This window comes from Physcomitrium patens, chromosome 10 (genome assembly GCF_059467195.1).
Source record: "Physcomitrium patens ecotype Gransden chromosome 10, ASM5946719v1, whole genome shotgun sequence".
NCBI lineage: Eukaryota > Viridiplantae > Streptophyta > Bryopsida > Funariales > Funariaceae > Physcomitrium > Physcomitrium patens.
This window is the reverse complement of record NC_143419.1, coordinates 3,918,413-3,944,259: the sequence shown is the minus strand read 5'-3', so window position 1 is coordinate 3,944,259 and position 25,847 is coordinate 3,918,413. Positions and strand designations below refer to the sequence as shown.

The window sequence follows — 25,847 nt, the reverse complement described above, 5'->3', positions numbered from 1 at the left end:
GACCAACAATGTAACTAGAAAGACTCTACTATACAATTGATTGACATATGAACACCTCAGTTGTTTTCAAATCTAATTTAATAAGTGTTAAGTGGATTAAATAAGATACATGTTTGATACTATATTTCCAATTATAATTCAAATAAAAACAAGTATTATATATTTTTTTTAATATTAGACATATTTTTGGTTTTAATTACATCATAATTGGTACTTTATGATTACAATTTAGCTTAGCAAAGAAACAAGAGCTCTCATATTATAAACAATAACTACACTAAATTGTAAAATATATATAACACTTACCTAATGTTTCCTAGAAAAGTCTCGAGGCATGGCTCTAATAGAAAAAGAAACTTGTACAAGACAATGTCATAGATGTTATTTCTAGTATTCTTGTATGAAAATTAAAGGTGTCTAAAAGATATGATTTAAACAAAGTTAAAGAAGTTTATTATAGTGAGGATGATAGATATCTTGAATATCTCTAAATTTTTCCTAGTTGATTTGATTATTATATTGAACCAAAAATTAATATACCACAGAATAAAACATAAATGTGATTTGATTGCAAATTTAATTGTATATACAAGAAATTGTCCAACAAAGTATCCAACAATAATGCCATCATGGTGTAGTAAACCATGTTATATATAATTATGTATGGAGAAAATAATCTTTGTGACGTAGAAGTCTTTCACATTACACAATTTACTACTTCATCAATTTTCTAATCATGCACCTATAATCATTCCCATTTACACTTCTACTCTGGTATTGTGGGGACTAAAGTTGTCAGATGCAAGGAAGCTAGCAACTTAACTAAGGGCAACAAATTTAAGAATGCAAAGACAAGAAAAAGTGAGTGCAACATTTGGAGTAGCATGAAAACAATAAATCTTAAATCTTAATTGTACAAACAAATGATCTCCTCTCTCATTAAACCCTTATTTATCCATTTTAGATTCTAAATACATAAATCAATGATCTTTATTTTAGTTGAATCCATGTTTATTTATTTTTTGCTGATAAAATTAACACTTAAATTATTACTTTGATTTATATATATATATATATATATATATATATATATAATTATGAAACAAACAAGATTATAAATTTACAACCTAGGAACAATCTTTGTTTCATCAAATATTATCAACTAAGCAAAGAACATTAGTTAAGAGATATAAATTATGTGAGGTACCATTGTATGTATACAAATTTTTGTGTATGGAAGTGATATGAAATACAAATTGATTTATTATTTTTCTTCTTTTATATATATATGTATGGAATTTTCTAAATTTTAAATATTTTATTTTTAACATCATTGAAATGCTTAAATTATTTATATTAATAATATTATTACCATTTCAACAAGTATTACATACAAATTTGGCTCCAGTACTCCAATTGAGTTGCAATCCTAATTCTGGGAAGCCAAGAACAAGTTTGCCTACAAATTAGAAAAATTCACATTGTAATTACTCTAAAAAGGAGGTAAAATAGAGAAAAGTGGTCATGGCATCATTCCAAGTGTGCCTTCCCAGAACAACAGAAACGCAAGAATAGGAAAATGAATCTTTTGCAGAGCCTAGAAAGAAAGAGTTCTGCAGTCACTCAGGAAAGGTACGAAGCAACGCAAACAACAACATGGAAGGAAGCGCAAAAGAAAAGTTGCGTAAAAGAAAAATAGTGTGCATGGTGGGTTCTGGTGGGGGAGCTCATCGGAGATCGAAGCCTGCTGCTGCTGCTTCGTGAATTCCTCTGTAACGATATGCGCGTTTGATTTCTGTGTGTGAAGAAGAAATTCGAGGTGTGGATGCGACGGAGCTTGGTTTTGGTTGCGGCTTGAGGACGATCGACCACTTACGGTGCTGCGATTTGAGGGTGTGTGTGTGTGAGAGTTTTCAGGTAGTGGGGGGGGGGGGGGGGGGGGGTGTGTGAAGAGGGTGGCGATTGAATTGCGTGGAGACTGTAACGAGGTTCGACATCGGGGGAGAAGCATGGTTTTATAAGATTGGTTCTGGAGTTAACTGCAGAAGGGTGAGAAGCATGGCAGATTCGACCCTGGCTTCGGAGATTCTGCGTCTGTCATTAGGCCCATCCGCGTTGTCGTCCTCGGCCTCCACGTCTAGGTGCACCCTCCACATTCTAATCTACTCTCTCTCTCTCTCTCTCTCTCTCTCTCCCTCCCCTATAGGGATTTCGGATGCTGGGGTGTGGTCTGTATTTCGCACAATGTGGCATTTCATTTCGGATGCATTTTGAATTCTGCGCCAGCCGCCTTCACTGACCCTATCATCAGCTCCTCTGGTCTTTGTTGATTGGAAGTATTGAATTGTCCCATTGGTAGGTTTTCTACCTTGAAAGAAATCTAGGGAATTCTTGTACTTCAATTGATATTCTTGAATTTTTTTTTGAAAAATTGAACTTTTTTATTTTATTTATGTTTGGTGTTTGGTGTTTTTTTTTTTTTTTTTTTTTTTTTTTTTCAAAATTGTTTTAACGTACTTTTGGGTGGTCTTTATATCTTCTGGACCACTTGCTTAAATGATCACTTATCATTTTTGCGTCTGGTCACAGGCAGGACGCGAATGGGGATGACAATGTGGATCTCACGGAGAGGGCACGAGCTGCAGTCTACGCAGGGCCACCGCGTCGGACTATTGGGAATGATGATGCAATTTTCGACCATGATGACCCCAGAATAAAGGAGGTTGTTTAGCAACTTTGTTCTTGCCATATGATCTGCGCAACCATGTATGCTATTGTTACGAATTATGACAAGTCCGTGTTATGGCAGGATATAATTCGAATGATAGTTCAGTATCTCCAGGACGAGGGTTATGTTGCGTCCATAATGACCATACAGGACGAAGCGAGTGTGCGATTCACCGAAAATTTACGCAACCGATCACATTTCAAACGCATCAAGGCGGCTATCTTAGGTATGCTTTCCCTTCTCGCATGTGGAATTAAAGTTCAGGTTGTCTTGACTTCATGAGGAAGATGAAGACCTATTCTATAATGTTTGATTCAACTATTTTGCGTAGATGGCGAATGGGTTGAGATGGAGAAGTTGGTGCAGAAGACTCCATTGAAAGATCATAAGCATTTTCTTTACACCGTTTACAAGCAGCAGTACCTTGAGCTGATTGAGCAGCTGGAGTATCAGAAGGTACTCACTTGCAGCCCCTGGCCCTCGGATTCTATAACTTGACTGAGAGAAGCACTTGGATTAGTACAGTTCATTTTGTTTTCTTTCTATTTTGGGTCCCTTGATGGCGTGGAAAAATGGAGAAAGTCGGAATGAGGTGGGATGGTTTTCTCTAGAATCACACTCTCATAATTTTTATTCTCAAATTTAATTCAGGCTTTTGCATTATTAACCAAAAGGTTGAAACCTTTGGAGCAAATGGGGAGCTTGCACAACGAGTTTAAGGACCTGTGCTACCTCCTGACTTGCAAATCCATTCAGGATGCACCCTTTTTCAAGACTTGGGAAGGTGTCGCAAGTTCCCGGTACTTCTTATTTGTTCACTAACCTGTTGGAGACCTTTCAATTCCTTTTTTGTAAGTGGTACAAATGATAGATGTGCTACGTTAGGAATTATCTGGAATTCTGAGTTCTCGAAAAGTGGAGTAAATCACACTAGATCTTTGATGCAGAAGAGTGTGCGGAGGTCAGTTAAGTGGAAGGCTGCTAAGAACATGAAGAGATTGAACCTTCTGTATTTGATTCTAAGTGAGGTGTGGAGTTTACGATTATAGTCCATATTTGTGTAAATGTATCTGAATCTGCGTCTTTTGCAGAGAAAAACTAGTGGAACAGTTTTCTTCTATGCTGGAGATTGAAAATAATGACTTCGCAGGTGTGACTTTCGAGTAGAGCTTTATATATACCCTAAGGAATTGTTATTTTTTTGTGTAGCTTATTACCCTCTTTTTTTGTACGGAGTATGGACCTGCTTTCTGATACTTTAAAAGTGGACCCGTTCACAGCATTCGCCTTAGAATTTTATGGTAGCTCATGAAAGAAACTTTTGACCTTTTGTATGCAACGGGCTTTTGATGTTGTGTAATAGTTGTAAGGCATGAGGTGCAACCACAGAGGCTGCTCCATTTGCTGAAACAGGCAGTGCGGTACCAGATCGAGTTTAGTAGATATCATCCCAAAGTTGTTCCTAGTGTTCCCACGTAAGAACCCCTCTCTCTATGAACAACTCCCTTAATTTTGTTTGTTTTGTTTAATCTAGTTCATCTTTCTCATTCTCTTTGTAATGAGGCATGCGTACACGAGCTGTCGGTTTTTTAACCTTCCCTTTGCCAAATGTTTGAACCGGGGTTTTCAGTTCCAGTGTAGTGTTCTGTATATGGCAAGTGGTATGTTGTATACTGAAGGTCATAGTAATGTGACTGGTGGACGATGGTTACGGAGAACTCGGTCAAAAGAAAGAACCCGGGAACTGTGATACTTTCTATCACAAATCGCATGGAAAAGGAATTAAAATACAAACTTGACTTTAATTATGTGCACTGGCCCTCCCCTGGAGATGTTGAAGGAAAAGAATGAGGTCTGATGGTGAGCAGAGGCAGGGGATTGTGGGCGACAGCATTCCTAAGGGTGCACTGGTTCTGGCAGATTGTTGGAGGATTACTCGTGTTTTGTTCTTCCCAATGCGCATAAGACTACGTTTCGTGGCCATCGCTGCAATGTCAAGTATGTCATTTTGTGAACTCTGTTTCATCCTTTCCATTTTGCACTTCAAATTGTTTGCCTTGGTAGTATTTTAACACTTGACTGTTTGGATAGTAATTTATTCTCTTTCATCTGATTGGTGGGGCAGATGTGTGGAATTTGTTGGAGAAGAAGGCACGCAAATTGTTTCAGGCTCAAGGTGCATTCATCTGCATTTCAATGACACGACTGTAGATTTATGCATTATGAATTCATCACATACTACAACAAATTTACAAGTGGATTTGGTATGTCACCTACTTGTAGTAGGTTGTCACATGGTTATGACTTTTTATAACTGGAAATGCAGTGACAACACGTTGAGAGTATGGGATGTTGAAGGCGGACGATGTGTACGGGTTTTGGGTGATGGAGAGATTGGCAGTGGAGGTGGTCATACATCTCGAATTTGGGATGTATCTTCTAGTAGTAGCGGTGATTTTATTGCAAGTGCTTCTGGGGACTCCACTGTTAAGGTACAAACCTCGATTTCATTTCTCTAACTAGGAACTGAGGCACTACGGTTTTCCCTTTGGTTTATGAGAAGATTGCGTGCTGACTTCGGAACATTTGGCTGCAGTTTTGGAACTTGCGAGGCTCAAGCAAATCCCCATGCTCAGCAACTCTGACTGGCCATGAGGGTGATGTGTACAGTGTCAAATACCACCAATCCAATGTGCGATTTTTCATTCTGTGGCTAGGAAACCTTTCCACCAATTTCAATTCTTGATTACAGGTAGTATTTATGTGAAGATACTCAAGAATTGATGTATGGTCGACACAGAATTACGTGGTGACAGGTGGATATGATAAGACTGTGAAGCTTTGGGATGCTCGGACTGGTTCATTGTTGCGCACATTCAGTGGCCACAAATCATCTGTTTCTCGTGTTATATTTAATCCGTTGGGGAATCTTGTCATTAGTGGGTGAGTGACATTGACCTACATAAATGACGAATTCTTCCAAAGTAGTAATCTTGGAGCCGAAAATGTCTTATCATTTTTAGGAGAAAACGTAGAAATTTTTACTAAGTCTTGATTCTTCACGATGACAGCTCGAAGGACAGCACGATTAAGTTTTGGGATCTAGTGAGTGGAGTCTGTATAAAGACGTACAGCTCTCATTTGGGAGGTATTTTGTTTCTGACATTATTTTCCTTGACATGGAGTGACGCATTCGTATCATCGATGTGGGGCTGTGATTAAAGTCATTCTAACTAAAATTCTCGTTTCTTTCTGGTTTCAGAGGTAACATCAGTTGAGATGAACAAGGCTGGAAGTTTTCTCTTGAGCGCGTCCAAGGATAACTCCAACCGGCTCTGGGATGTGCGACTGGTAAGTTCCCTGTTAGCATGTATTTGTCTGTTTTTCTTTTTCTACCATTTTACATGCGCTCATGTGCGGAATGAATTCAGTTCGTCTTGCTCCTGCAGGATGAGCTGCCATCTTGCAGTGACTGAAAACCTTCTATTATTACCTCTGTTGTGAAAATTGAATCAATGCTATTCTATGCAATTGAAGCTGGGCTTGCTACCGTATTTTTTTGATTGTGTTGCGATGATGCCAGGCACGACCTATTAGAAGGTTTAAGGGTCACCAAAATACAAGTAAAAATTTCGTGCGAGCAAGTTTTGGACCTGATGAGTCTCTTGTTGTAGGTGGTTCTGAGGTACTTTTCGCACAGTTGTGGTTCTGGTAGTGCTTGTAGTGGATGTTTATTCTTGGTCAATCCAGAATGCATGAGTCCTGCTTTACAATTATTTTCAATCTCATCTCCTGGTATCTAGTATCACATAATCTGTATCATAATGGCGATAATTTTCATATCTAATGCTGTTACGGAACTTTGAAATTTTTTGAATTTGTTAAGTTCTAAATCAGCGTATGTACTGCATTATATGCAATAGGATGGTTTTGTTTACATTTGGGATACAGCAACAGGAGAGATACTTCACAGGTTAGGTAGCCACAGCCCCGAAAGTCATACTGATATTGCTTACCGAGCTGTCTGGAATGCTCATCAAAGTCTTCTTGTGAGGTAATGCCCTTCAATATTGCTCTAATTGGAGTGTTGCTAATTCAAGACAATATGGGTTTTCCATTGAGCTCTTGATAAGGGGATTGCAAATGATGTTTCAAACTTGAAATTTGGACATTTCTTGTGGGTATGCAGCTGCTCGCATGATGGCACTGTGAAGACATGGTGGTACGATGAACAACAGCCTTGGGATCAAGATTGTGACTTTTAATGATGGTTCATCTTTATGGTTAGTTTCCTAAGAATTTTTTGAATTTTTATGTGGGATGTGAGACAATTTTGGTGCTGTTAGAGTGTAACGCATTTGAGTGAGCAAAGTTTCTAAGCTTTTTTGTGCATCATCGTGTGTGTTGTCGAAGTGTATTTTAACCATTCAAAAATGCTAATGTCTGTTTTCGTAGCACCTTTTTTCATGCTTGTATTGCTTGTATTCGTAGCACTCTTGTTTGTCTAATTGTTGGTTACTCTTGAGTGGCGCTTTGTTAATCTATGGTTTAAAACAATCATGCTTGTCTAAATGTTTAACATATTTTTTGTAACTGTTTAGGTTAATGATTACTTGCCAAGAGTTGCAATGATTGCTTCACAAGAGTTGTAATAGTTCTGATTTTGACTTCAAACTTCTCGTGTTTTTGTGCAGGATGGCCATTCCAAGAAAAAACATTAATATTTTGATTTGATGTCTATCTATTCAAATAACCTTGAAAGTTCTAATACAAGGTATTAAGATGTTCAGATAATTTGTTTGCTTATAGGATAGTTGTACAAGTTGAGAAAATGTAGTGGTGTTTTGTTATGATTTTTTAATTATGTAACCTTGGTGCTTATAGTAGGTAGTTATAAGGATATTGTATTACAACTTCTTTTAGAAATTGTAACATTTTAATAATATGGTAGTTAAAACTACTTCATTCAACCTAGATTGAAAGAGTGTACATATATTAATGTGGTTAGATTTCAATAAAAACTTTTATATACTTCTTTTATATTAATATTAAGGTTTTGATTAGCTATAATTTTAGTGGAAACTTATTAATTTATTTTTTTATGATTTAAATTATGTAGTGCACAAAGTTTATGGCCTTGCCCACTTTTTAGTTTTAATAGAATATTATTCAAAATTTATTGAATTCTCCTTGTAATTAAGATAAATGATGAATTACATTGTCACATATAGCCACAATTAGTTTTGGAGTTGTATAAACAAGCACCTATACAATGTTGGTATTGAAAGATAGTTGTTATGCAAAATTATAAAAAAGATTTTGAATCAAATGTTTGTTACAAGATATAAAATGGTTATACTTGTTTATATCAAACGTCAAGTTGTATATTGTTTTCACTCTCAGTGTGTATTTCAAGTTCAAACTTTGAATTATTTTTCTCAAAATGGACATAATTAAAAAAAATGGAGTGATCAAGAATTTCTCTAGCAAATAAAAACAACTTTATCAAAGGCAATACATAATACATGTCTTTTGTCAAATGATTCACATAAAGAAAAATTGAAGTTTAGTTTCTATAATTTATCCTTAACATTAGTTAAAATAAGTCTAAAAAAAGATGTAGACATTAATAGCTATTATACAAAAATTGTTTTGAAGTATTGATTTTTTTATAGTATTGTATCATATGGAGCATGTATTGGTGTTTTTCCTATATTTAAGAGATTCTTAAACAATATATATATATATATATATTTTCAGCTTTATTTTAATTCTCGTGGCCAAGTTTTTTCTATATGTAGCTTCAAGCCTCTACTTGTTGTGTGGTTTTCTATTTTGTAAAGATTCTTATTTTTATATTTGTTTCTTATTGTATTTACTACAATTGATTTAGATATTTAGTAATATATTTCTTTTTTTATATCTTTTTGGTTTAAAAAATATAAATATTTCTTCTAAGTTCATATACTTTTTAAAAACTACCTTATTTAAATGATATATATATATATATATATATTATATTATATTTTTTATTTATTATTTAAGTGATATTTTAATTAAAGTTAATGATTTTTAAAGTAATTTTTTTATTTTAAAGACAACCACTTTTAGATTTTGATATAATACTTTGTTAAATTATGTACAATCAAGCATCTTTATTAACTTTGTAATAAATAATGGTCTGCACAATTAACTATTTAACTACATAATCTTTACCTAACGTTTTATTTTTTCTTTTTTTAGATGGTTGAAGCCAATGTTCGTAAATCCTTGTCTCTTTAGCCAAAAACTTAGATGTTGATTTTGCTCAAGGTTCAATAAGTCTAAAAATTTCTAAAAAATTAAAATGTGTATCAAATTATTGAAGTTTTAATTTCTTTTCTACAATAATTTTTTCTATTGCCTTTGGATAAAGACTATTTGTTGTTAACATCCATATCAATTGAATTTATACTTTTTATAAGATATATATATATATATATATATATATATATATTTTTAATTATTTTATAGTTCTTTCAAAATCTAAGCAAGTTCAAAAGATCAATATTAAGATTAAAAACAACTCCAAGTTCTTAAAAATGAATCTAAAATTTGAACTAAACTTTGGTGGCTTTTATTTATGAATTTAAGAACATTTTTTTTTTCTTAGACTTATGATGACTTCAAAAGAATTTCTCTTTTTGTGACTCAACATCAAATCAAATTAAAGAAATAATAGCTTAATACAAGACATATCTTTCTTCAATTTGATTTGGTTCTTGTTTATATTGGAGGAACTAAAGGTAAACAAAAATATTTGATTTTAAAATATATATATATATATATATATATATATATATAAAATTTTAGTTAGTTAATCCTTATAGTTTTAGTTTTAGTTTTGCTAGTTGTAGTTAGAATAGTTGTACAAATTAAAATAATTGTAAAATTACTTTGTAATGGTCTTCAAATTATACAATATTGGTAGATAGCTGCTATAAATAAAAGGTAGTAATAAACTTGAAGAAATGATAAATGTTAACAATACTCTAGTGGAATCACATTAAGAAAGCCCTCTTATGTTAGTGTGATCAAATTATATAGAGAATACTTTTGATTTTCTCTTCTATTAAGACCAAGCCATTTGAGGCTAAGAGCCTCAATAGAATCCATTCTTATCTTCTTAAATGCAAAGATCATCTTGCAAACAAAATTCAGTCATAGCTTTGTAAACTTTATATTCTCAATATAATATTTTTGGAACCATAATAATATATTTTAAAAAAAAATATTTATTTATATGCTATAAATTTTCAAAAAAATAATAAGAACAAAGATGTAAGAAATTTGGTTGATTGACTTTGTGCATATATTTTTATTTTTATCTGTAGAATTTTCTATTACCAACAAATCATTTCCTGCTTGATACCTGCCATAGACAATAAGGTTTTTACTTTCTATTAGAATTCACAAATATAACAAAGTTTAATAAAATAATAATAATAAAAAATATTTTATTTTGAATTAAAATTTAAAATAAATAAACAAATATATGTATATATATATATATATATATATATATATATATATATATTTATGTTAACAAAGGTATAAATTCCAATTGAAAAATAAGTGCATATATATATATATATATATATATATATAATATGAAGAACATATAAATGATTAAAAATTACATAGAATATCAAAGATCTATTAATAAGATTTTTTGGAATCACACCACTGAAGTTGTTGTTTTGAATAAACATACACAAATCATCACCACTTTTAATTAGATTGTAAATCAAACTTGTAGTTTTTGAAATTTCATTACTAAGGTTTAAAATAAGAATTGAAAGCCTGGAGCATTAAAGAAATAAAATTTGTCAAAGACTCGAGCCAATTTGGAAGTGGTTCACTTAATTGGTTGTAGTGCAAATGCCTATGCAAAGCAAACCAAACAACACAATATGCACTTTCTACTCATTCAAAACATTTGTTTCCATACGTCAAAATGAGATCCAACATACAAAAAAAAAAAAAATTACAATAACAATAAAACTCAATGTACTAATAAACTATGTCATCACAAGCACTGTTTTCTGATCTTCTAATTCAGGTAGAATCAATGGACTAAAGCGCACTATGATGTAATTTGCACTTACAACTTTTCTAATCTCTTTAACTTGCTCAAGTCCGGTAATGATCCATTCAAAGAGTTGTTGTTCAGGAATCTGCACCTCCATTTTCAATCGTCACATATTCTCCCACAAACAATAGTTTATCAGTGCAAATGGCAATCTCGTAATCCAAATTGTTCAGAAGCATTGGATCATCGTTTGCATTCAATCTATCAATTCAACTTACAAACTGATGATGTTCAGTTCATTCAAGGCGAGGGGAACAGACCCTTGCAAATTATATCCTGTCAGATTCTTGCACAACCCACCCCACCAATGCCACATCTTTTGGTCTCATAATCCACAGATGTTAACAGTGTAATGTGCTGGCCAGTGACCAATCTTCACTATGAATGTTGCAGGTTCAATAGTGTACAGTTGAGAGTTTAGTTACAGGAGTTCCACTGGAGGTGGCTGCGTTGTTTAGGTAGTGCATGATAGCCAAGAATGTGGAACACACGGATCTCCACTCCACTCAAGCAAATTCATGGTTGACTTGATATGTTCAATTGCCAAAACTGCAAACAATAGAACACGATTGGGAGCAAACATCAGCGATCCAGCTGTTGATACCAGTGCGGCCACCATCTCGAAGCAGCAATTCAATCTAACACACCGGCTATTTCAACAACCGGCACTTCAATCCAAAGCATTCCAACAGAACAATCTGTTTTGGTCCAGAGCTTCCGAATGAGGTCATTGGTGTGGAGCTCTCACCGGATAAAATGGGCACCTCAGACGGTGCGACCTGCGACATGAACGGTGCAACATGCAACGTTTGCATCATGCAGAAGTACACTGCGAACACCAGTAATTTACACTGGGCAAGCGACGAGACAGCGGCTACGTGTTTACCCATCGATGTCAACGTCGAATGCATGTACGCTCGCTCTGAATCTGCTGCAGTGCACTGGACTTTGATGCTGACCACTCCCAAGCAGAAATTGGCCACAGCAATGGTGTTCGCGCTTGTTTTCTAAGTGTCTGGATGCCTGAGTTAAACTTAAATACGATGTAATCACATCGATAGGCTTCCCCTACTGGCATGATGGTAGCCTGTATGGTATGAACGCTGGAGAATCATTTACAGCTAAGATCCACTGAAAAGGATCACCCACAAATTCGTGTTTCGTACGATTTCTTCACGGCAAGTGTTCAGATTTGCCTCCGTGGATGCTCGCTGGTGCTCTCTGCGAATCCAGCATCGCCAGCAAAGCAGATAGTTTCCAGTGGTCGCGCCCCCTCGAAGGTCGTCGAGTCGAATCTCCTGTCGAACGCGGCACGACTGGGGACACTCTTCCAAACTCGTTGGGTGAGCACCGATTAGCGTGATCAATTCGTCCCCAGTGGCAATAAAGTAGCACACAGTTTGTGGTTCTGTAGCTAGTCTTCGGCATTACGACACACCATCGCAGACTGGGACACTTTGTGAATCCTGTGACGAAGCTCACATCCATGCAGTGCTTCGTACACCCACAGATTCCCACATTGATGGATCACACCTACACACATATTGCTATAAAATTATATATATATGTATATATATATATATATATATATAGTCTCACACTCCTGGACGAGCTTTGAAATTCTAACCTCGCATTGACGATTTGGTTGAGATCATCCTCTACAACAAGATATAACAGAATTTACACAAAATGGAGCCTGAAACATCTCGTTGTTTGGCTTATTTGAATGGAATAGTTGGCACGCTTTGTAACGTGTATAGACTACTTGAATCTATTTGAATCTATAGTCTATACACTATTAGTCTGTAGTAAAATAGTGTATAGACTGATGTGTACTGATGTGAATAGACATTATACACATTATATACACTATACACTATAATATTACAATACTATGTATACTAAACACCATAGACTATACACTATATATTATAATAGTGTATAGACTTTAGACTAATAGTTATTTAGAATTAGGATTCAAATAGTCTGTAGACATCATTTCAAAAATAATAACAATGAAATAATAAAATATATAAATTTAGACAAGATATCAATAAGATTTTTTTTTTTTTTTTTTTTTTTTTTTTAATCACAAAATAGCCTTCTAAGATCTCCACGTTTTTGTATTTGAAGCCAATTTGTATAGAACATTTGTGAAATGGTTCTAGATTCTTCTTACCTAAGAATAATTGTAAATTTTGTATAAAATTATTTCTTTCTTGTAAAACATAAATAAGGTATATTAAAACTTTGATTGCATAATGTTTGAATAGTCATGTTTAAACTCAATTGACTTTAATCATGTATAATAATATTCTTTAATATTATACAAATCATATTAAAAAAAAAAAATCTATGCAAGTTTTAGATTTTTTTTTTTTTTTTTTTTAATTCTAATTAAAATCAAAATAAAGTTATGGTTGCCATTGAGACTTTGACAAGTTCAAAGACTAATGATTCCATAAATATAGTTTTATAATCTAATTTAAATTATAATCTTGAAAAATTCATTGAAACATGATATTTCAATTTTCAACTCTTCTAACTTACAACAATATAACCAATGTTTGACCATCTTCTTGAAAATGTCCATACTAAATTTGTTCATATCTAGGATGTATTTGATGTCAAGTGGTCCTACTTTATATTAAAAACGCATGTAATATGGCAATTTTTGTGACTATTGATGTGGTTAATGCATCAAATAAAGTTCAAGTTTAGAATTTTGAGACTCCATATAAATCTTTTAAATTTTTTATATTAAAGCTACATCAAAAAAAGTAAATTAATCCGTATTCTATTTTCAGTTTAAAATTTAAATTACTTTTTTTTAGTTTATATATGCACCAATACAACAAGAAAAAAGAAAAAAAGAAAAAGAAAAATCACAAATAGTATATTAAGAAATTATATTTAAGAACTAAATTCACAGTCTGTAAGATAAAACAATTAGGATTTATTATTACCAATGTGGAATAAAATTTCTATTCTAAAGTGTTTTTATAATTCTCGAAAATTTCCATTCTAGTTTAATATGAAAAAATAATTTGAAAGAAATAAATTCTTGTCTCTCAATAAAATAACATAATTAAAATTATTGTTAATTATTGAAATACATGAAATTTTGAGATAAAAAAGAAGTGTTTTACATAGAATTCAAATAATATGTACCACACCATATAATGCACAAAATTAAGATGTGTGCGTGTGCGTGCGTGCGTGTAATGCCTTACAAATTTGTGCCACTGAATACAATACGCGACTCTAGATTTGAACTGACATGAGAAACAATGAGAAACCAAGAGAAACTACAGAAGAAACGATTAAGATCTACATAGTTATAATCAACTGATGTTTTTTTTATTCTAGCTGCATAATTGCTTTCAAGTCTTCTTGAAGTTAAGCTTAAAGTTTCAAATTGGACCCATAAATTAAAAATTTAACTAAGCTCAGCTGTGACGAAAGATGGTGCTTCCTTAGCATTGATGAGAAGCAAGCATGCCAATGTACAAGCACTAGTATAAATTTACACCAGATCTGTGAGCATTGGTAAGATTCACGGTTGATCAGTTGCACAAACTGCAACATATCCTTCTCGCAATGTGTGTCATTGTACATACCTTAATCATAGGAGAACTATGTCCACAGACAGAACCTCCTGAAAATTCTGCTGACCTTTAATGGAAGTCACATTCTTCTAGACCAATGCCACTTAGAAAAATTCAATCCAGCACTTGGGGACAAGGGAGAAATCTACGTCTAATACAAGACTGGTACATTCAAATTCTTCTGAAACTAAAACCCAGAAAAAGAGAATTAAGGTCCGTAAAGAAGAGAAATTCTCCACCCGCTGCTTAATTGAGATAATATTTTTTGATATTTTTACTTCCTGTGAGAAACTAAAAGAAGAAATGGGAAGAGATGTGTAACTATCCTGCAAAATCAAGACGGAGAAAAATTGCTGTAAACTAAAGCTCAAGATATACACCCTCTCGAAACAAATTATGATTTAAAATTGATGCTGGGCTAACCATAAAAGCCGGAAAGACCAGAGTTCCGCCGGAGAGACGACCATGATACAACGGATGCAGACAACGTCCTTGAATTGCCAGTGCTCGGAGTCGAATTGCTGGACAATCCCAAGCCAGGGCTGGGCATATTCAAGCCAGCTGGTCTAGACTCGCCAGTGTTCCTCAAGGGTGTCACCTCACCAAAGTTACCATTCGACGGCGGCACGGGCAGGGGTTCCAGGGTCTGTGAGAAAAACTGCTTCAGACCCGGGGGAGTAATGGCAGCAGGAGATGATGAGGATCTTTCCAAGCTATTGGCTTTCAAGTACCATGATTGGAAGCTCTGCGCAAGCTCTGGATGCTGCGCGGGACCGACGAGGTTAAGACGATGCACCCACTCAATCAACAAGTAAATACCTTGATTGGCAAAATTCTGGCTCTCCTGAACCTCGTCAATCTTCAACCCTAGCCCCTCCATTTTACGGTTGACGTTCTCGATTTCGTAAATACTTCTCTCAACCGTGCCTTTCACCTCTTCCACCTGATCCTTGATTAACCCTGTAATGACTACACTATCGTTGAGCTTGTTGCTCACATCGTCCAGCCTTTGGTTCATATGCTTCCTAGTTGACGAAAGCGCGGCAGAGACATGTTCTAGTTGTTTGCCTACTCCTGCCACAGCATTGTTCATGCTCTTCCTCGTCACATACATTATGTCACTAAACGAGAAGCCTTTCCACCATATGTAACCATAACTTGCAGCCCCAACCATGGCAGCTGGCAAGATGAATGACGTGATCGAAATTCCTGAGCCAGAACCGGTTTGCACGACGGTCACAGTCCCAGAGGAAGACGCTAGATTACGCAATTCTTGTGTAAGTTTCCGGACCTGCAGATGAAGGGCCGCATCGCTTGCTCTCCCATCTCCATTCTCTCCCTCTTTAAAATGCTTCGACAAAACCTGACAAGGGCACATTGCCGTGATTGAGAACGATTACAAGATGTATAGAACTCAACAAAAAAACACGTATAATCAACAGATAATAGGTGAATGCAAGTAGATTGAACACCTCGCGCAGACTGACACAAACAAAGTTTTCAAGCTCAGAAATCCTTGCAAAGGGAGAAATCATAAGACCCCACATGTTGTGTCAATCAAACACAACACCAATTTGAAGATTGCTTAACACCTATTCAATATTGTTACAATCACAGAAATAGCGAAGCCTAGAGCCTTCCAGAGTAATGCGACTAAATTGCTACTGGAGTGAAGGTTGGGTCTACAAAACCCTAATTACAGAGTCTCACATAAAAAGGGGTGAAGGAAACCAACTACGATTCAGATAACTCACGTCTAAAACAAAACAGGTGAAGATTCTCAGTGGCTATACCCTAGAAAGGTCTCCGAGAAAGTCACCGAGCTTGTTGTTCTTAATCAGCACCGATCCCGCAAGACCCGCTCCAACCAGAATCACAAACCTAGTGGCTCCAAGGCTCGCCTGCATCGCCATGGCTCTCCTCCCCACCACCCCCTTTTACTTGGAAATCCAATTCCCTCAAAAAAAAAAAAAAAAAAAGAAAAAAAGAAAAGAAAAAAGAAAACAGAAATCAGAAAACTCAAAAAACCGTATTGTAGCTTGTACCCCTCAACCGCACAACCAGACACGGAGCCTCTGCTACAAAACTTCCATCTCCGATTCGCAAAATCCCAGTTCTGAAACTACCATCGCATTCACAAACCCTAATCACAAGCATCAAACCCGAGATTGTACTGTGTCTGGAGAACGAAGCCAAAAAGGCATCGAAACAGGAATTGTGATAAATGAGGAACACGAAAGGTGATTGAACTGGGTCTGGCAGAGAGAGTGAGAGCGAGAGAGAATCAAGTGACCTACACCCTAAACCTGGTCTGCAATGCAATGCAAAGCAACAATCCTCCTCACAATTGCTGCACACAATTGCTTGCAGTGAGTGAGAGAGGATGTAGAGGGCGGCTCCTACTCGGGAGGGGGGCATTTTCCGAGAATATTCCCTCCCCCTTGGTCCCTCCGTCCCCACCCACGGCCACGTTCCTCGTTTCGTGGGCACATGTCGAGGGAACATGCTTTTCGTTCATCGTTATTCGTCGCTTGTTCATTCATCCGAAGTATTCGTTCGTAATAAGCCTCCTCTCTCGTGGATGAATGGTGAGTGGTATCATCCATTTCATGAGCTCATTCTCTCAATGAATGCTCATTGGGGGGGGGGGCATTGGCTTATGTCAACTCTTGGAAGTAGGTGGAGTTTATATCTCATCACTTACACCCTTTCATTTTCCTAGCATAAGAAAATAAGAAATTTTTTTTTTTAAATATATATATATATATATATATATATATATACACATATATGTAAAATTTCTTTTAACTAATTTTTTTATAATTTTTTAATATCCAATGACAATATGCAAAGTGAAGATTTTTTTTGTATATATATAAATATAACACAACAGAATATTTAAATATGTTATTTGGAGTTGTATCAAGAAATATATGTCCATAATAGTATGATGAAATTTTAATAAATATTTTTATAATGACCTTAAAAATTAATGATTTTTGTAAAAAAAAGATATGTGTATAATCCTAAGACTGTACAAAAGAATGAATTGGTGAGATCAAGGAATAGCTGCTTTTTAAAAATAAATTAAGACTTTTTAACTTTTTATTTTTTATATTTAACCATATTGCATCAAGAAAATTAAAAGTAGTATGGTTAGTATAGAAAAATTTATTAATAAAGTTTCACTAAGTTATTAATATTTTTTAATATTCAATGATATGACCTTATAATTTGATTATGTTAGTGGTCTACTTTCACCTTTGTGCACATTTTTCTCACATTTTGTTAGTTTATCCACAATCACTATTCCTATGTAGGTTTACTAGTTTGTTTGTTTGTTTGTTTTTTTTCAACATGAAATTTCTACAAGGAAATTATAAATAAGAAATATCAATAAAAAAAAAATGTAATAAAAAAATATTTTTAGAAATTTTAATACAAAGAATACTAAGGATCTTTTAAACTTTATTAACATAAAAAAATGTTGTAAGATTTTAATTTTTTAATAAAACAAATTTAAAATAGTTTTAATTTAAAGCCATAAGATTTTTTTATATTTTATTGTAAAGTGGATTTAAAAAAACATATATATATATATATATATATTTCTTTATTAGATTTTTGATTGCTGCATATTATCAAATTTACATTAGATATAGCCAATAAGAAGCTATATAATATTACCAAATACATTAATTTAGTACAATTATTTGTTGTACAATGTAGAGATTTGAAAGTTTGGCCATGATAGAATTGATATTTCTAAATCTCACACAATCATGGTTGCTTTTTGTGACAATCTTTTAACATATTATAAAGAGCAAAACTTCAAATAATTGCATGTGTGAATATTCTAAAAGGCATGTATATTCACTTTTTTCATTTTTCATAATTATTTAAAAAAAAATTCTTAATATTAATGTGATAATATAAGTATAAAAAATATCTATTTTCTTATTGTAAGTCTAAAAGACTTGATGATTTCAATGAGGGGCTTTTATTTGATTAGAAGATTGCCATGATCTTTTATTACAGAGCTGGAAAAACTCAAATTTGGACTATTATAATCCTAATAATTGATTTTTTGTCATTTTAAAGGTATGTATAATATATTAATGTATAGATCCAAAAAACTTAAAGTTTTAAAGTTAAATAAAATAATTTATGTTATCAATAATATTATTATATGTAATTACAGTGGAAAAATAATACATACATATATGTGGTTTTTTAAAATTAACTCATGATAGTAAGATATTTATGAACATTAAATAATAAATAATAATTAACAATACTTGATTGTATATTTTTTAAAAAATATTACTCTTAAATATTATTAGTACATATAACCAACTACAATCTTTACAAGTAAAAGATACAATTGTTGTAACATTTTTTATACATCTATCTAAGTAAATATTAAATATTTTATTTAAATAACAAAAAATATCTAAAATTTATAAGGTATATATGTCTAATGATATAAATATAAAAAAATCATCCTATATATATAAGATAAATATTTATTACGTTTTATACAATAAATTTATGATTTATGTAATAAATTTTGAAATAATAAATTATACATTTATTACCAAAAGCAATAAATATAATATTTATAATAAAGATGATGATGATGATTATATATATATATATATATATTTATTTTTAAATAATATTTTTAATTAAAAAAATTTAATTTATTAAACACTTGATAGTATAATACTATGATAATATATATTAGTTTCTATTTTATAAATTATATATTATTTATTTTTATTATTTTATTTTAAAAAATTAAGTAATTATTACAATTTTAATAGAAAAAAGAAATATTTATTTTGCTATAAAATTACACACATATATATATATATATATATATATATATACATTTATTTATTTATTTATGTAAATCTATATATTAAGATTGCTCAAGGAGACAAGTGGTGGCTCTCCTTCACTGTATGGATGGGCTTTTGTTTTCATCAAAAAGGTTCATGTTTTGTGGATTTCAAAACCCATTTTACAGTCGATCAAGGAGTTCTATAGGGTGATTTTCATGGCATTTCACACTAATTTTTTCCTCCTCAAATTTATGCACTTCATACTGTAATCATATAGACACTGGAAAGGCAAATACATCGGGTAAGGCTTAGCATATATTTAAGTTGTGTGTTTTGGATAAGAACAGTGTGTTTTGTGTATATCTTGATAATTTTCAATCCACATCTAGCTTGCGCAAATACAATACATCAACGAAGGCTCAGCAAGTTGTTTGAATTTATACTATATACAAATTACAATTTTTTGGACAACACTAAAGTTTGTCAAATTTTCTTTTTCTTTTCTTTCCTTCAAACATTGGTGTTTTGTTGAATTTATGAATTACAAATTATCATTGTGCTTTACATTCAGAATTTCAAAAGAATTTCATTGTGGATTAGTTTGAAATACTTTTGGGAGGTTGTGATTGTGGACTTAAGTTTCTTTGTTATCCTACCAGGGACTTACAATGAGGAAGAAGCAACAACATGGGCTTACCATCTTGTTGCTCAAAAATATTGGGGATTAGGAACTATAATCAACTTTAAGATGCACACATATTTCTTTGAGGAGGCTGAAGTTCTAATTCTATCCAACAAACCAACGAATATTTAATGCTTGGATTTGTGATGGATTGAAAGAGCATTGTATTAAGTATGAGGTTTTATGATATCTTTGGAACCCATCTTAAGAATATTTTATGATATGGTGAAAATATTGCTAAAATATTGTGATGAGAATTGCGGTGAAATATATTGTTGAGATATTGTTGAATTGCTGCAGTAAGTAGCAAAAAACCTAGACCTGGTTTTTGTAAGTAAACCAACGAATATTTTATAATATTGATGCTTGGATTCGTGATGGACTGAAAGAGTGTTGTATTAAGTGTGAGATTTTATGATATCCTTGGAACCCATCTCAAGAATATTTTATGATGTGGTGAAAATATTACTTAAATATATTGCTGAAATATATTGCTGAGATATTACTAAAATGCTATGGTGAGTAGCAAAAAACCTAGATCTGGTTTTTGTAAGCACATTGTGTATAATAACAGGTGAAATTGATATGTATTTTAGTGATTTTAGCCCATTTCCTAAGCTTTATTGAAGCAAACAATCAAATCCAATTGAGAAAGCATGGTGCTCAAGCCACATTTGTAAAAAGATTCCATGCTTCTATGACATATTCTATATTAACATAATCTATCTGTATACTATTGAGTTGTATGTGTGTGTGTGAGAGAAACTGGATTATCTTTGTTGTTTGTTTTTTGTTTTGTTTTGTTTTGTTTTTTTTTGTTTTTTTTTGTTTTTTTGATATTTGGATTTATTGTTGGACTGGTGAAATGTGGGTTGGACTAAAATTGGGTGCGTAAAATTGGATTTTTAGATTTTTTTATTTTCAAAAAAAATACTGTTAGGTTGTATGTGTGTGTGTGAAATTAGATTGTATGTAGGATTTTATTTTAGATGTTGCATGAATGCAGAATGTAATTTTTTTATTTTTTATAAAGCTTTTCACACTAATGTTGCATTGAATCAATTGTTTTTATGATATAGTGCTTTGTTTTTGTGTTTCTGTTTAGCTTTTTAACTTTATTTGTTCTTTGTTTTTTCTTTTTTTGTGGTTTGATGTTTGGATATGTTGTTGGAGTGGTGAAATGTGAGTTGGACTGAAGTTGTGTGTAAAAAACTGGATTTTTAAATTTTATTATTTATAATTTTAATATAATATTTATTTTTACGATAATATTTTATTTTACTATTTTATTATTTTTAAAATTTTATTAGTTACCATTTTTAGTTTTAAATTTTTTAGTTTAGTTTAGTTTAGTTATTTATTTATTTATTTATTTATTTTAAAGAATTTTTCAAAAATTAGAAATGAGAGTTAGTCAGCCCAAATGATACTTGCATAGTTCATAGGATTTGGCATACATCCAAAACTGTTGCTGTGTTCAAAGCCACTTTTACACTGCCTTTGATTTGTTGATTGTAGGATCAAACACTCAAATTTGGGCTCTGTCTTTATTACAATTGATGTCAAGTTTCATTGTGGATTGGATATTTTGGGCCATCTTGTTCCAAAGTAAGCAAAATTTGAGCAATTATTATTTTTTAGTACTCTAAAGTATAGGCATGAAGAATAAAAAGGAAAAATGACAACTTTTTAGAAGCCACTACAAATAAAAGAATTTTATATTTGACTTTTTTGATTTAGCAATACACACATTTCACATCTTTTGGCTATCATCTTTCTCTCTTCTATAACAGAAGCTAGGATATCATTGTTAAACATAGGTTTATAAAGGAATTTCAAAATCATTTTTTCATTTTATATTAATATTTTTTATCTTTACATTTTTTTATAGTTTTTATCTTCATAGTTATATTTTTAGTTTTTATGATTTTCATATTTTTTATATTATATTTATTATATTAAATTTCATATTATATCTTCATTGTAAATAAAATTCATGAACAACAAAGTTTTATTGGAATTATATGAATATTGTCAACTACAACAAGAATTGCTGTACAAAAAATAAAATTGTAAGAATTTCATTTCTTGCTCTTATATGATTTTATATATATATATATATATATATTTGTATGTATGTATAAATAAAATAAATAGTAATATGTTTTTTAATAAATAATTAAATAGTTATTATTTTATTATTTTATTTTGATTTATAAAATATAAAATATTAAAAAATTGAGATTTTTATTATAGAAAGTTATTATATATATATATATATATAATTTTAATTTCTAGGGATATATAGATATAGAATAGTTTTAATAAAGCATTGTGGCATTACAATTTGACTAATTAAACTATACGTGCTCATTTTCATTTTACAAGTACTATAAAATTTTGCTAAAATACTTGAGTAACAAGGTTTTATTGAAATTTTATGAAGGTATAATTTTGACACTTATGAGCTTATTCCAATTATTTGATGGAATCCTTGTAATTATAAACAATTTAGTTTTAACAATGAATTAAAGAATAATTGCTCAACAATAGCATAGGGAATATAAGAGAGTATAAAGAAAAGCTAAAATAGTTATAAGTATTTAAGCCATACATAATTTAGGGGGGATGAATATTTTGTATCATCATTGTAATGCATTGGATTAGTTTGATGAATATTTAGGCTAGTCGCCAAGAGAGTTACTATTATTTGGACAATGTTGTTGTCAAGGAAAAGTTTTTCTATCATCTCTACCTTCTCTCTCGTTGCTTTTGAGATGCTTATTTGACGACTAAGATATAAGAGCAAGGAAGTTCTAAGAAAATATCCATTAGTATAATATTGCACATGCGTTTATATCCTTAGGTACACATATTGATTGATTTGTGTTTCAAAGAAATATTCCATACAGTTTTAGAATAAATAAAAAGTTGCACCCTTAATTAAGAGCATTGTTATCAGAAGAAGATATTGATCCAACTTATACACAATTCTATATCCATGATATATCATTTGCATAAGATATAAGAATGAGTTGTAATCATGGATTATTGAGCCAAACTATGTGAAAAATTAAAAAAAGTTTTGAAGGAGAATAATCTATTTATTAGATTAAATAGATAGGCACATGAAATACTATCTTTAGTAAAGAATGAAGGAATAGTGGAAGTAGAACTTGTTATTTTTTACTTCATAAATGAGAGCGATAGATGCTGATATAATCTTCCTACTACTTTTGAAGAAATTCCTATTATATTGTTTAGACATAGATCAGAGCATAATGCACTTTGTTATATCTATGTAATAATAGGATATTAAAAAAGATTCATAAAGCTCATCCTACTTATTTGTCCCTTTACTATGTTCTCTTTTTTTCTATATGGAACCTTTGAATGGCATCCTTACCTAAGAGCACAAAATGTAGTAATAGATATTATTGAAGAAAGAGAAGCTACTAGAAAAGAAGATTGGAGAAACAATATCCTTACACAAATGGATTATTTTGCTTATTCACTTTTTTTTAAGGCCTATTAAATATTCCACAATTTTTCATAAACAAAAGCTATTATAAGAATTTATGATTGATAAATACGTAGTATTTGAGTAATCATGTTTGTAATATCTATATTACAATCAAAGAAATCGATATACTAATTTATACCAAGGATTGGTAAATGTTATTATAACTCATCATAATGTTGGACCTGAAGAAGGACAATATGAATTAAATAATTTAGGATGTAGGATCTTACTTCCATCATCACATATTAGAAGAACAAGATATATGATAGAAATATTTCAAGATTCTATAGCAATAATAAGGTTTTATCAGCATCTTGATATTTTATGACAATGACAGTCAATCCAAGATGGTCCAAAATTTAAAATAAATTTTTTCAAGGACAATAAGAAAGTAACCAACTAAATTTGATTACTTGTATATTTGAATTTAAGACACATATAATTATGGAAGATATAAAGAAAGGAGTTGTCTTTGGTCATGTTGTTGCACATATTTAAACCATTGAGTTTTAAAAGAGAGGTCTATCTCATATGTATATCTTGATTTTTTTGGATAGAGAAAGCAAGATTAGATCAGTTGGAGATGTGAATTGTATGGTTTTTATAGAGTTTCTAGATAAAAACAATGATCAAGAGCTATTTAAAGTTATTCTATAATACATGGTATATGATTCATGTAGAATGTAAAATCTTCAAGCACCTTGCATGGAAGAGGGTTGTCATACAAAGAGGTATTTAAAGGTGTTTGTGAAGGAAATAACAATAAATGCCAATGAATATCCTCAATATCAATAAAGAAATGATAGAAGAATATTTGACATTCAAAAAAAGATTGTTGACAATAGGAATGTTGTTCTATTTTGTTCAAAACTATTAATGTTGAGTTATGTGCATCTATTCATACTATTAAGTATCTTGTTAAGGACAAGAACTTGATAAAAATAAATAAAAAAGTAAGACTTTTTTCAAAGAAAGATGACAAAATAGAAATGACTAAATATGTATATTAAGAAAGAAACTAGAGTGGCTATTACCAAAAGACAAGAAAATTAGAGACCCTTGAAACTAGACTAGAAGCAAGAAAGGAGTTGACAAGAGTGAAGAAGGCTTCACTCTTGCTTCTATATACACTATCTACCTAGGAGCTACATGGCGATGTTCTATAGAACCTCCAAAAGCGTGTTGACTTTGCACAACATGTATCTCAATTTGCAAGACAAGTTTTTTATGTAGGCACCACATAGTTAGCTTATTTCGCAAGCTACCAACATGAGTGACAAGTAATTAACTTATTGACCAAGTTTCTAACCTACCAATCAAATACAAACACATGTAAAGTCAAAGCAGCATCTATGAAGCTTCTAGGAAGCTTTTCTAGAAGATATTATGAAATTAATCTACTTTTACCTACTTCTACCTATTCATATCATCTAGATAATAATTACAATAAATATATGTCCATGACATTATATTTGCCACATATTTTGATCTTTATTCTCTTCAAAGATGATTGATAGGACCTCTCAACTATCGATAAAGTCCCATACTAAGGCAAGAAGACCACCCATTTATTTGATCGTTGTTGAGGCCTTCATAACTTCTTTCAAATAAAATATTTGGAACAACGTCTGGAATTATTCTTACCTCTAGTAAAATCACCAAACATCAAGAGTCCCTTTGAAGGTCGTTATACCAAACGTATTGTATCTCACCATCTATTCAAGGAAGAACATGTTGTTCTTAAGGATCTTCATTTCAATTGCGTCATCTTAAAAGTTGTGAAAATTGTAATGTCTCATTCGATAGGTCAGCAAATGAAGGCTCTTGAGTCAAATCCAATGTTTTTTGGTTCTCCATCTCCTTAGCGTCACAATCACAAAGAAGCTACAAACAAGGATTGAAAGTAGAATGTTATCTTGCTTAAATTTTGTTTCTTTTATAAGAAAGGTTTTCATCTTAATTTTCATGGATGTCGTTGATAAAAAGCCTCCACCACCTTTGTTGCATTTGGAAGATTCTTTACTAGCTTCCATGTGCATTTACTAACATGATATCCATGCCAATTGACAAGATATTCTAATATATTTTGGTGCTGCCTTGAATCTAAGACTTCTTCCACTTTGAACTCTTTATTATTGTCCACTTCTATAGGAGGATGTGGAGCTTGTCTTCTTCTTGGTATGTCGACTATCTTGTATGGTTCAAGAAGAGATACATGGAATATTGGATGGATTTTCATTGATTCTAATGGAAGCAATCAATATGCAATTAGATTGATTTGTGCGGAAATAGAAAATGGTCCAAGCTTTCAATAGTCCAATTTGTCAC

At 32.0% G+C, this 25,847-nt stretch overlaps 2 protein-coding genes and 1 long non-coding RNA gene across 13 annotated transcripts; 1 reads left to right on the top strand and 2 right to left on the bottom strand.

The window, feature by feature from the left end:
* Positions 1-1,761: 1,761 nt before the first annotated feature.
* LOC112287248 (uncharacterized) lies at positions 1,762-7,768 on the top strand. 2 transcript variants are annotated; one of them, XM_024530074.3, is made up of 18 exons: positions 1,762-2,141; positions 2,590-2,722; positions 2,810-2,954; positions 3,060-3,184; positions 3,380-3,528; positions 3,820-3,878; positions 4,092-4,203; positions 4,649-4,726; positions 4,854-4,904; positions 5,055-5,220; positions 5,325-5,420; positions 5,529-5,671; positions 5,800-5,876; positions 5,991-6,079; positions 6,312-6,413; positions 6,652-6,782; positions 6,918-7,011; positions 7,423-7,768. In XM_024530074.3, the coding sequence occupies exons 1-17, from the start codon at positions 2,059-2,061 to the stop codon at positions 6,991-6,993; spliced, it is 1,815 nt and encodes a 604-aa protein (XP_024385842.1). In that variant the 5' UTR covers positions 1,762-2,058; the 3' UTR covers positions 6,994-7,011; positions 7,423-7,768. The 2 variants fall into 2 exon arrangements, 1 of the variants encoding a protein (XP_024385842.1); XR_012218283.2 differs by having other exon boundaries at positions 1,818-2,141; positions 6,680-6,782.
* A 1,880-nt stretch (positions 7,769-9,648) lies between these two features.
* Positions 9,649-12,661, bottom strand: LOC149988211 (uncharacterized). Of its 10 annotated transcripts, none has more exons than XR_016505003.1 (7): positions 12,487-12,661; positions 11,746-12,392; positions 11,608-11,638; positions 11,285-11,408; positions 10,876-10,944; positions 10,408-10,453; positions 9,649-10,139 (listed from the first exon to the last, which is right to left on the bottom strand). It is a non-coding gene; the product is annotated as an uncharacterized LOC149988211 (long non-coding RNA). The 10 variants fall into 10 exon arrangements; XR_016505001.1 differs by having other exon boundaries at positions 11,120-11,408; positions 12,487-12,654; XR_016504996.1 differs by lacking the exon at positions 11,608-11,638 and having other exon boundaries at positions 9,649-9,910; positions 10,115-10,139; positions 10,452-10,570; positions 11,120-11,408; positions 12,487-12,654.
* Positions 12,662-14,397: 1,736 nt separating this feature from the next.
* Positions 14,398-16,851, bottom strand: LOC112287265 (uncharacterized). Its single transcript, XM_024530112.3, has 2 exons — positions 16,261-16,851; positions 14,398-15,830 (listed from the first exon to the last, which is right to left on the bottom strand). The coding sequence occupies exons 1-2, from the start codon at positions 16,378-16,380 to the stop codon at positions 14,886-14,888; spliced, it is 1,065 nt and encodes a 354-aa protein (XP_024385880.1). The 5' UTR covers positions 16,381-16,851; the 3' UTR covers positions 14,398-14,885.
* Between the last annotated feature and the right edge of the window lie 8,996 nt (positions 16,852-25,847).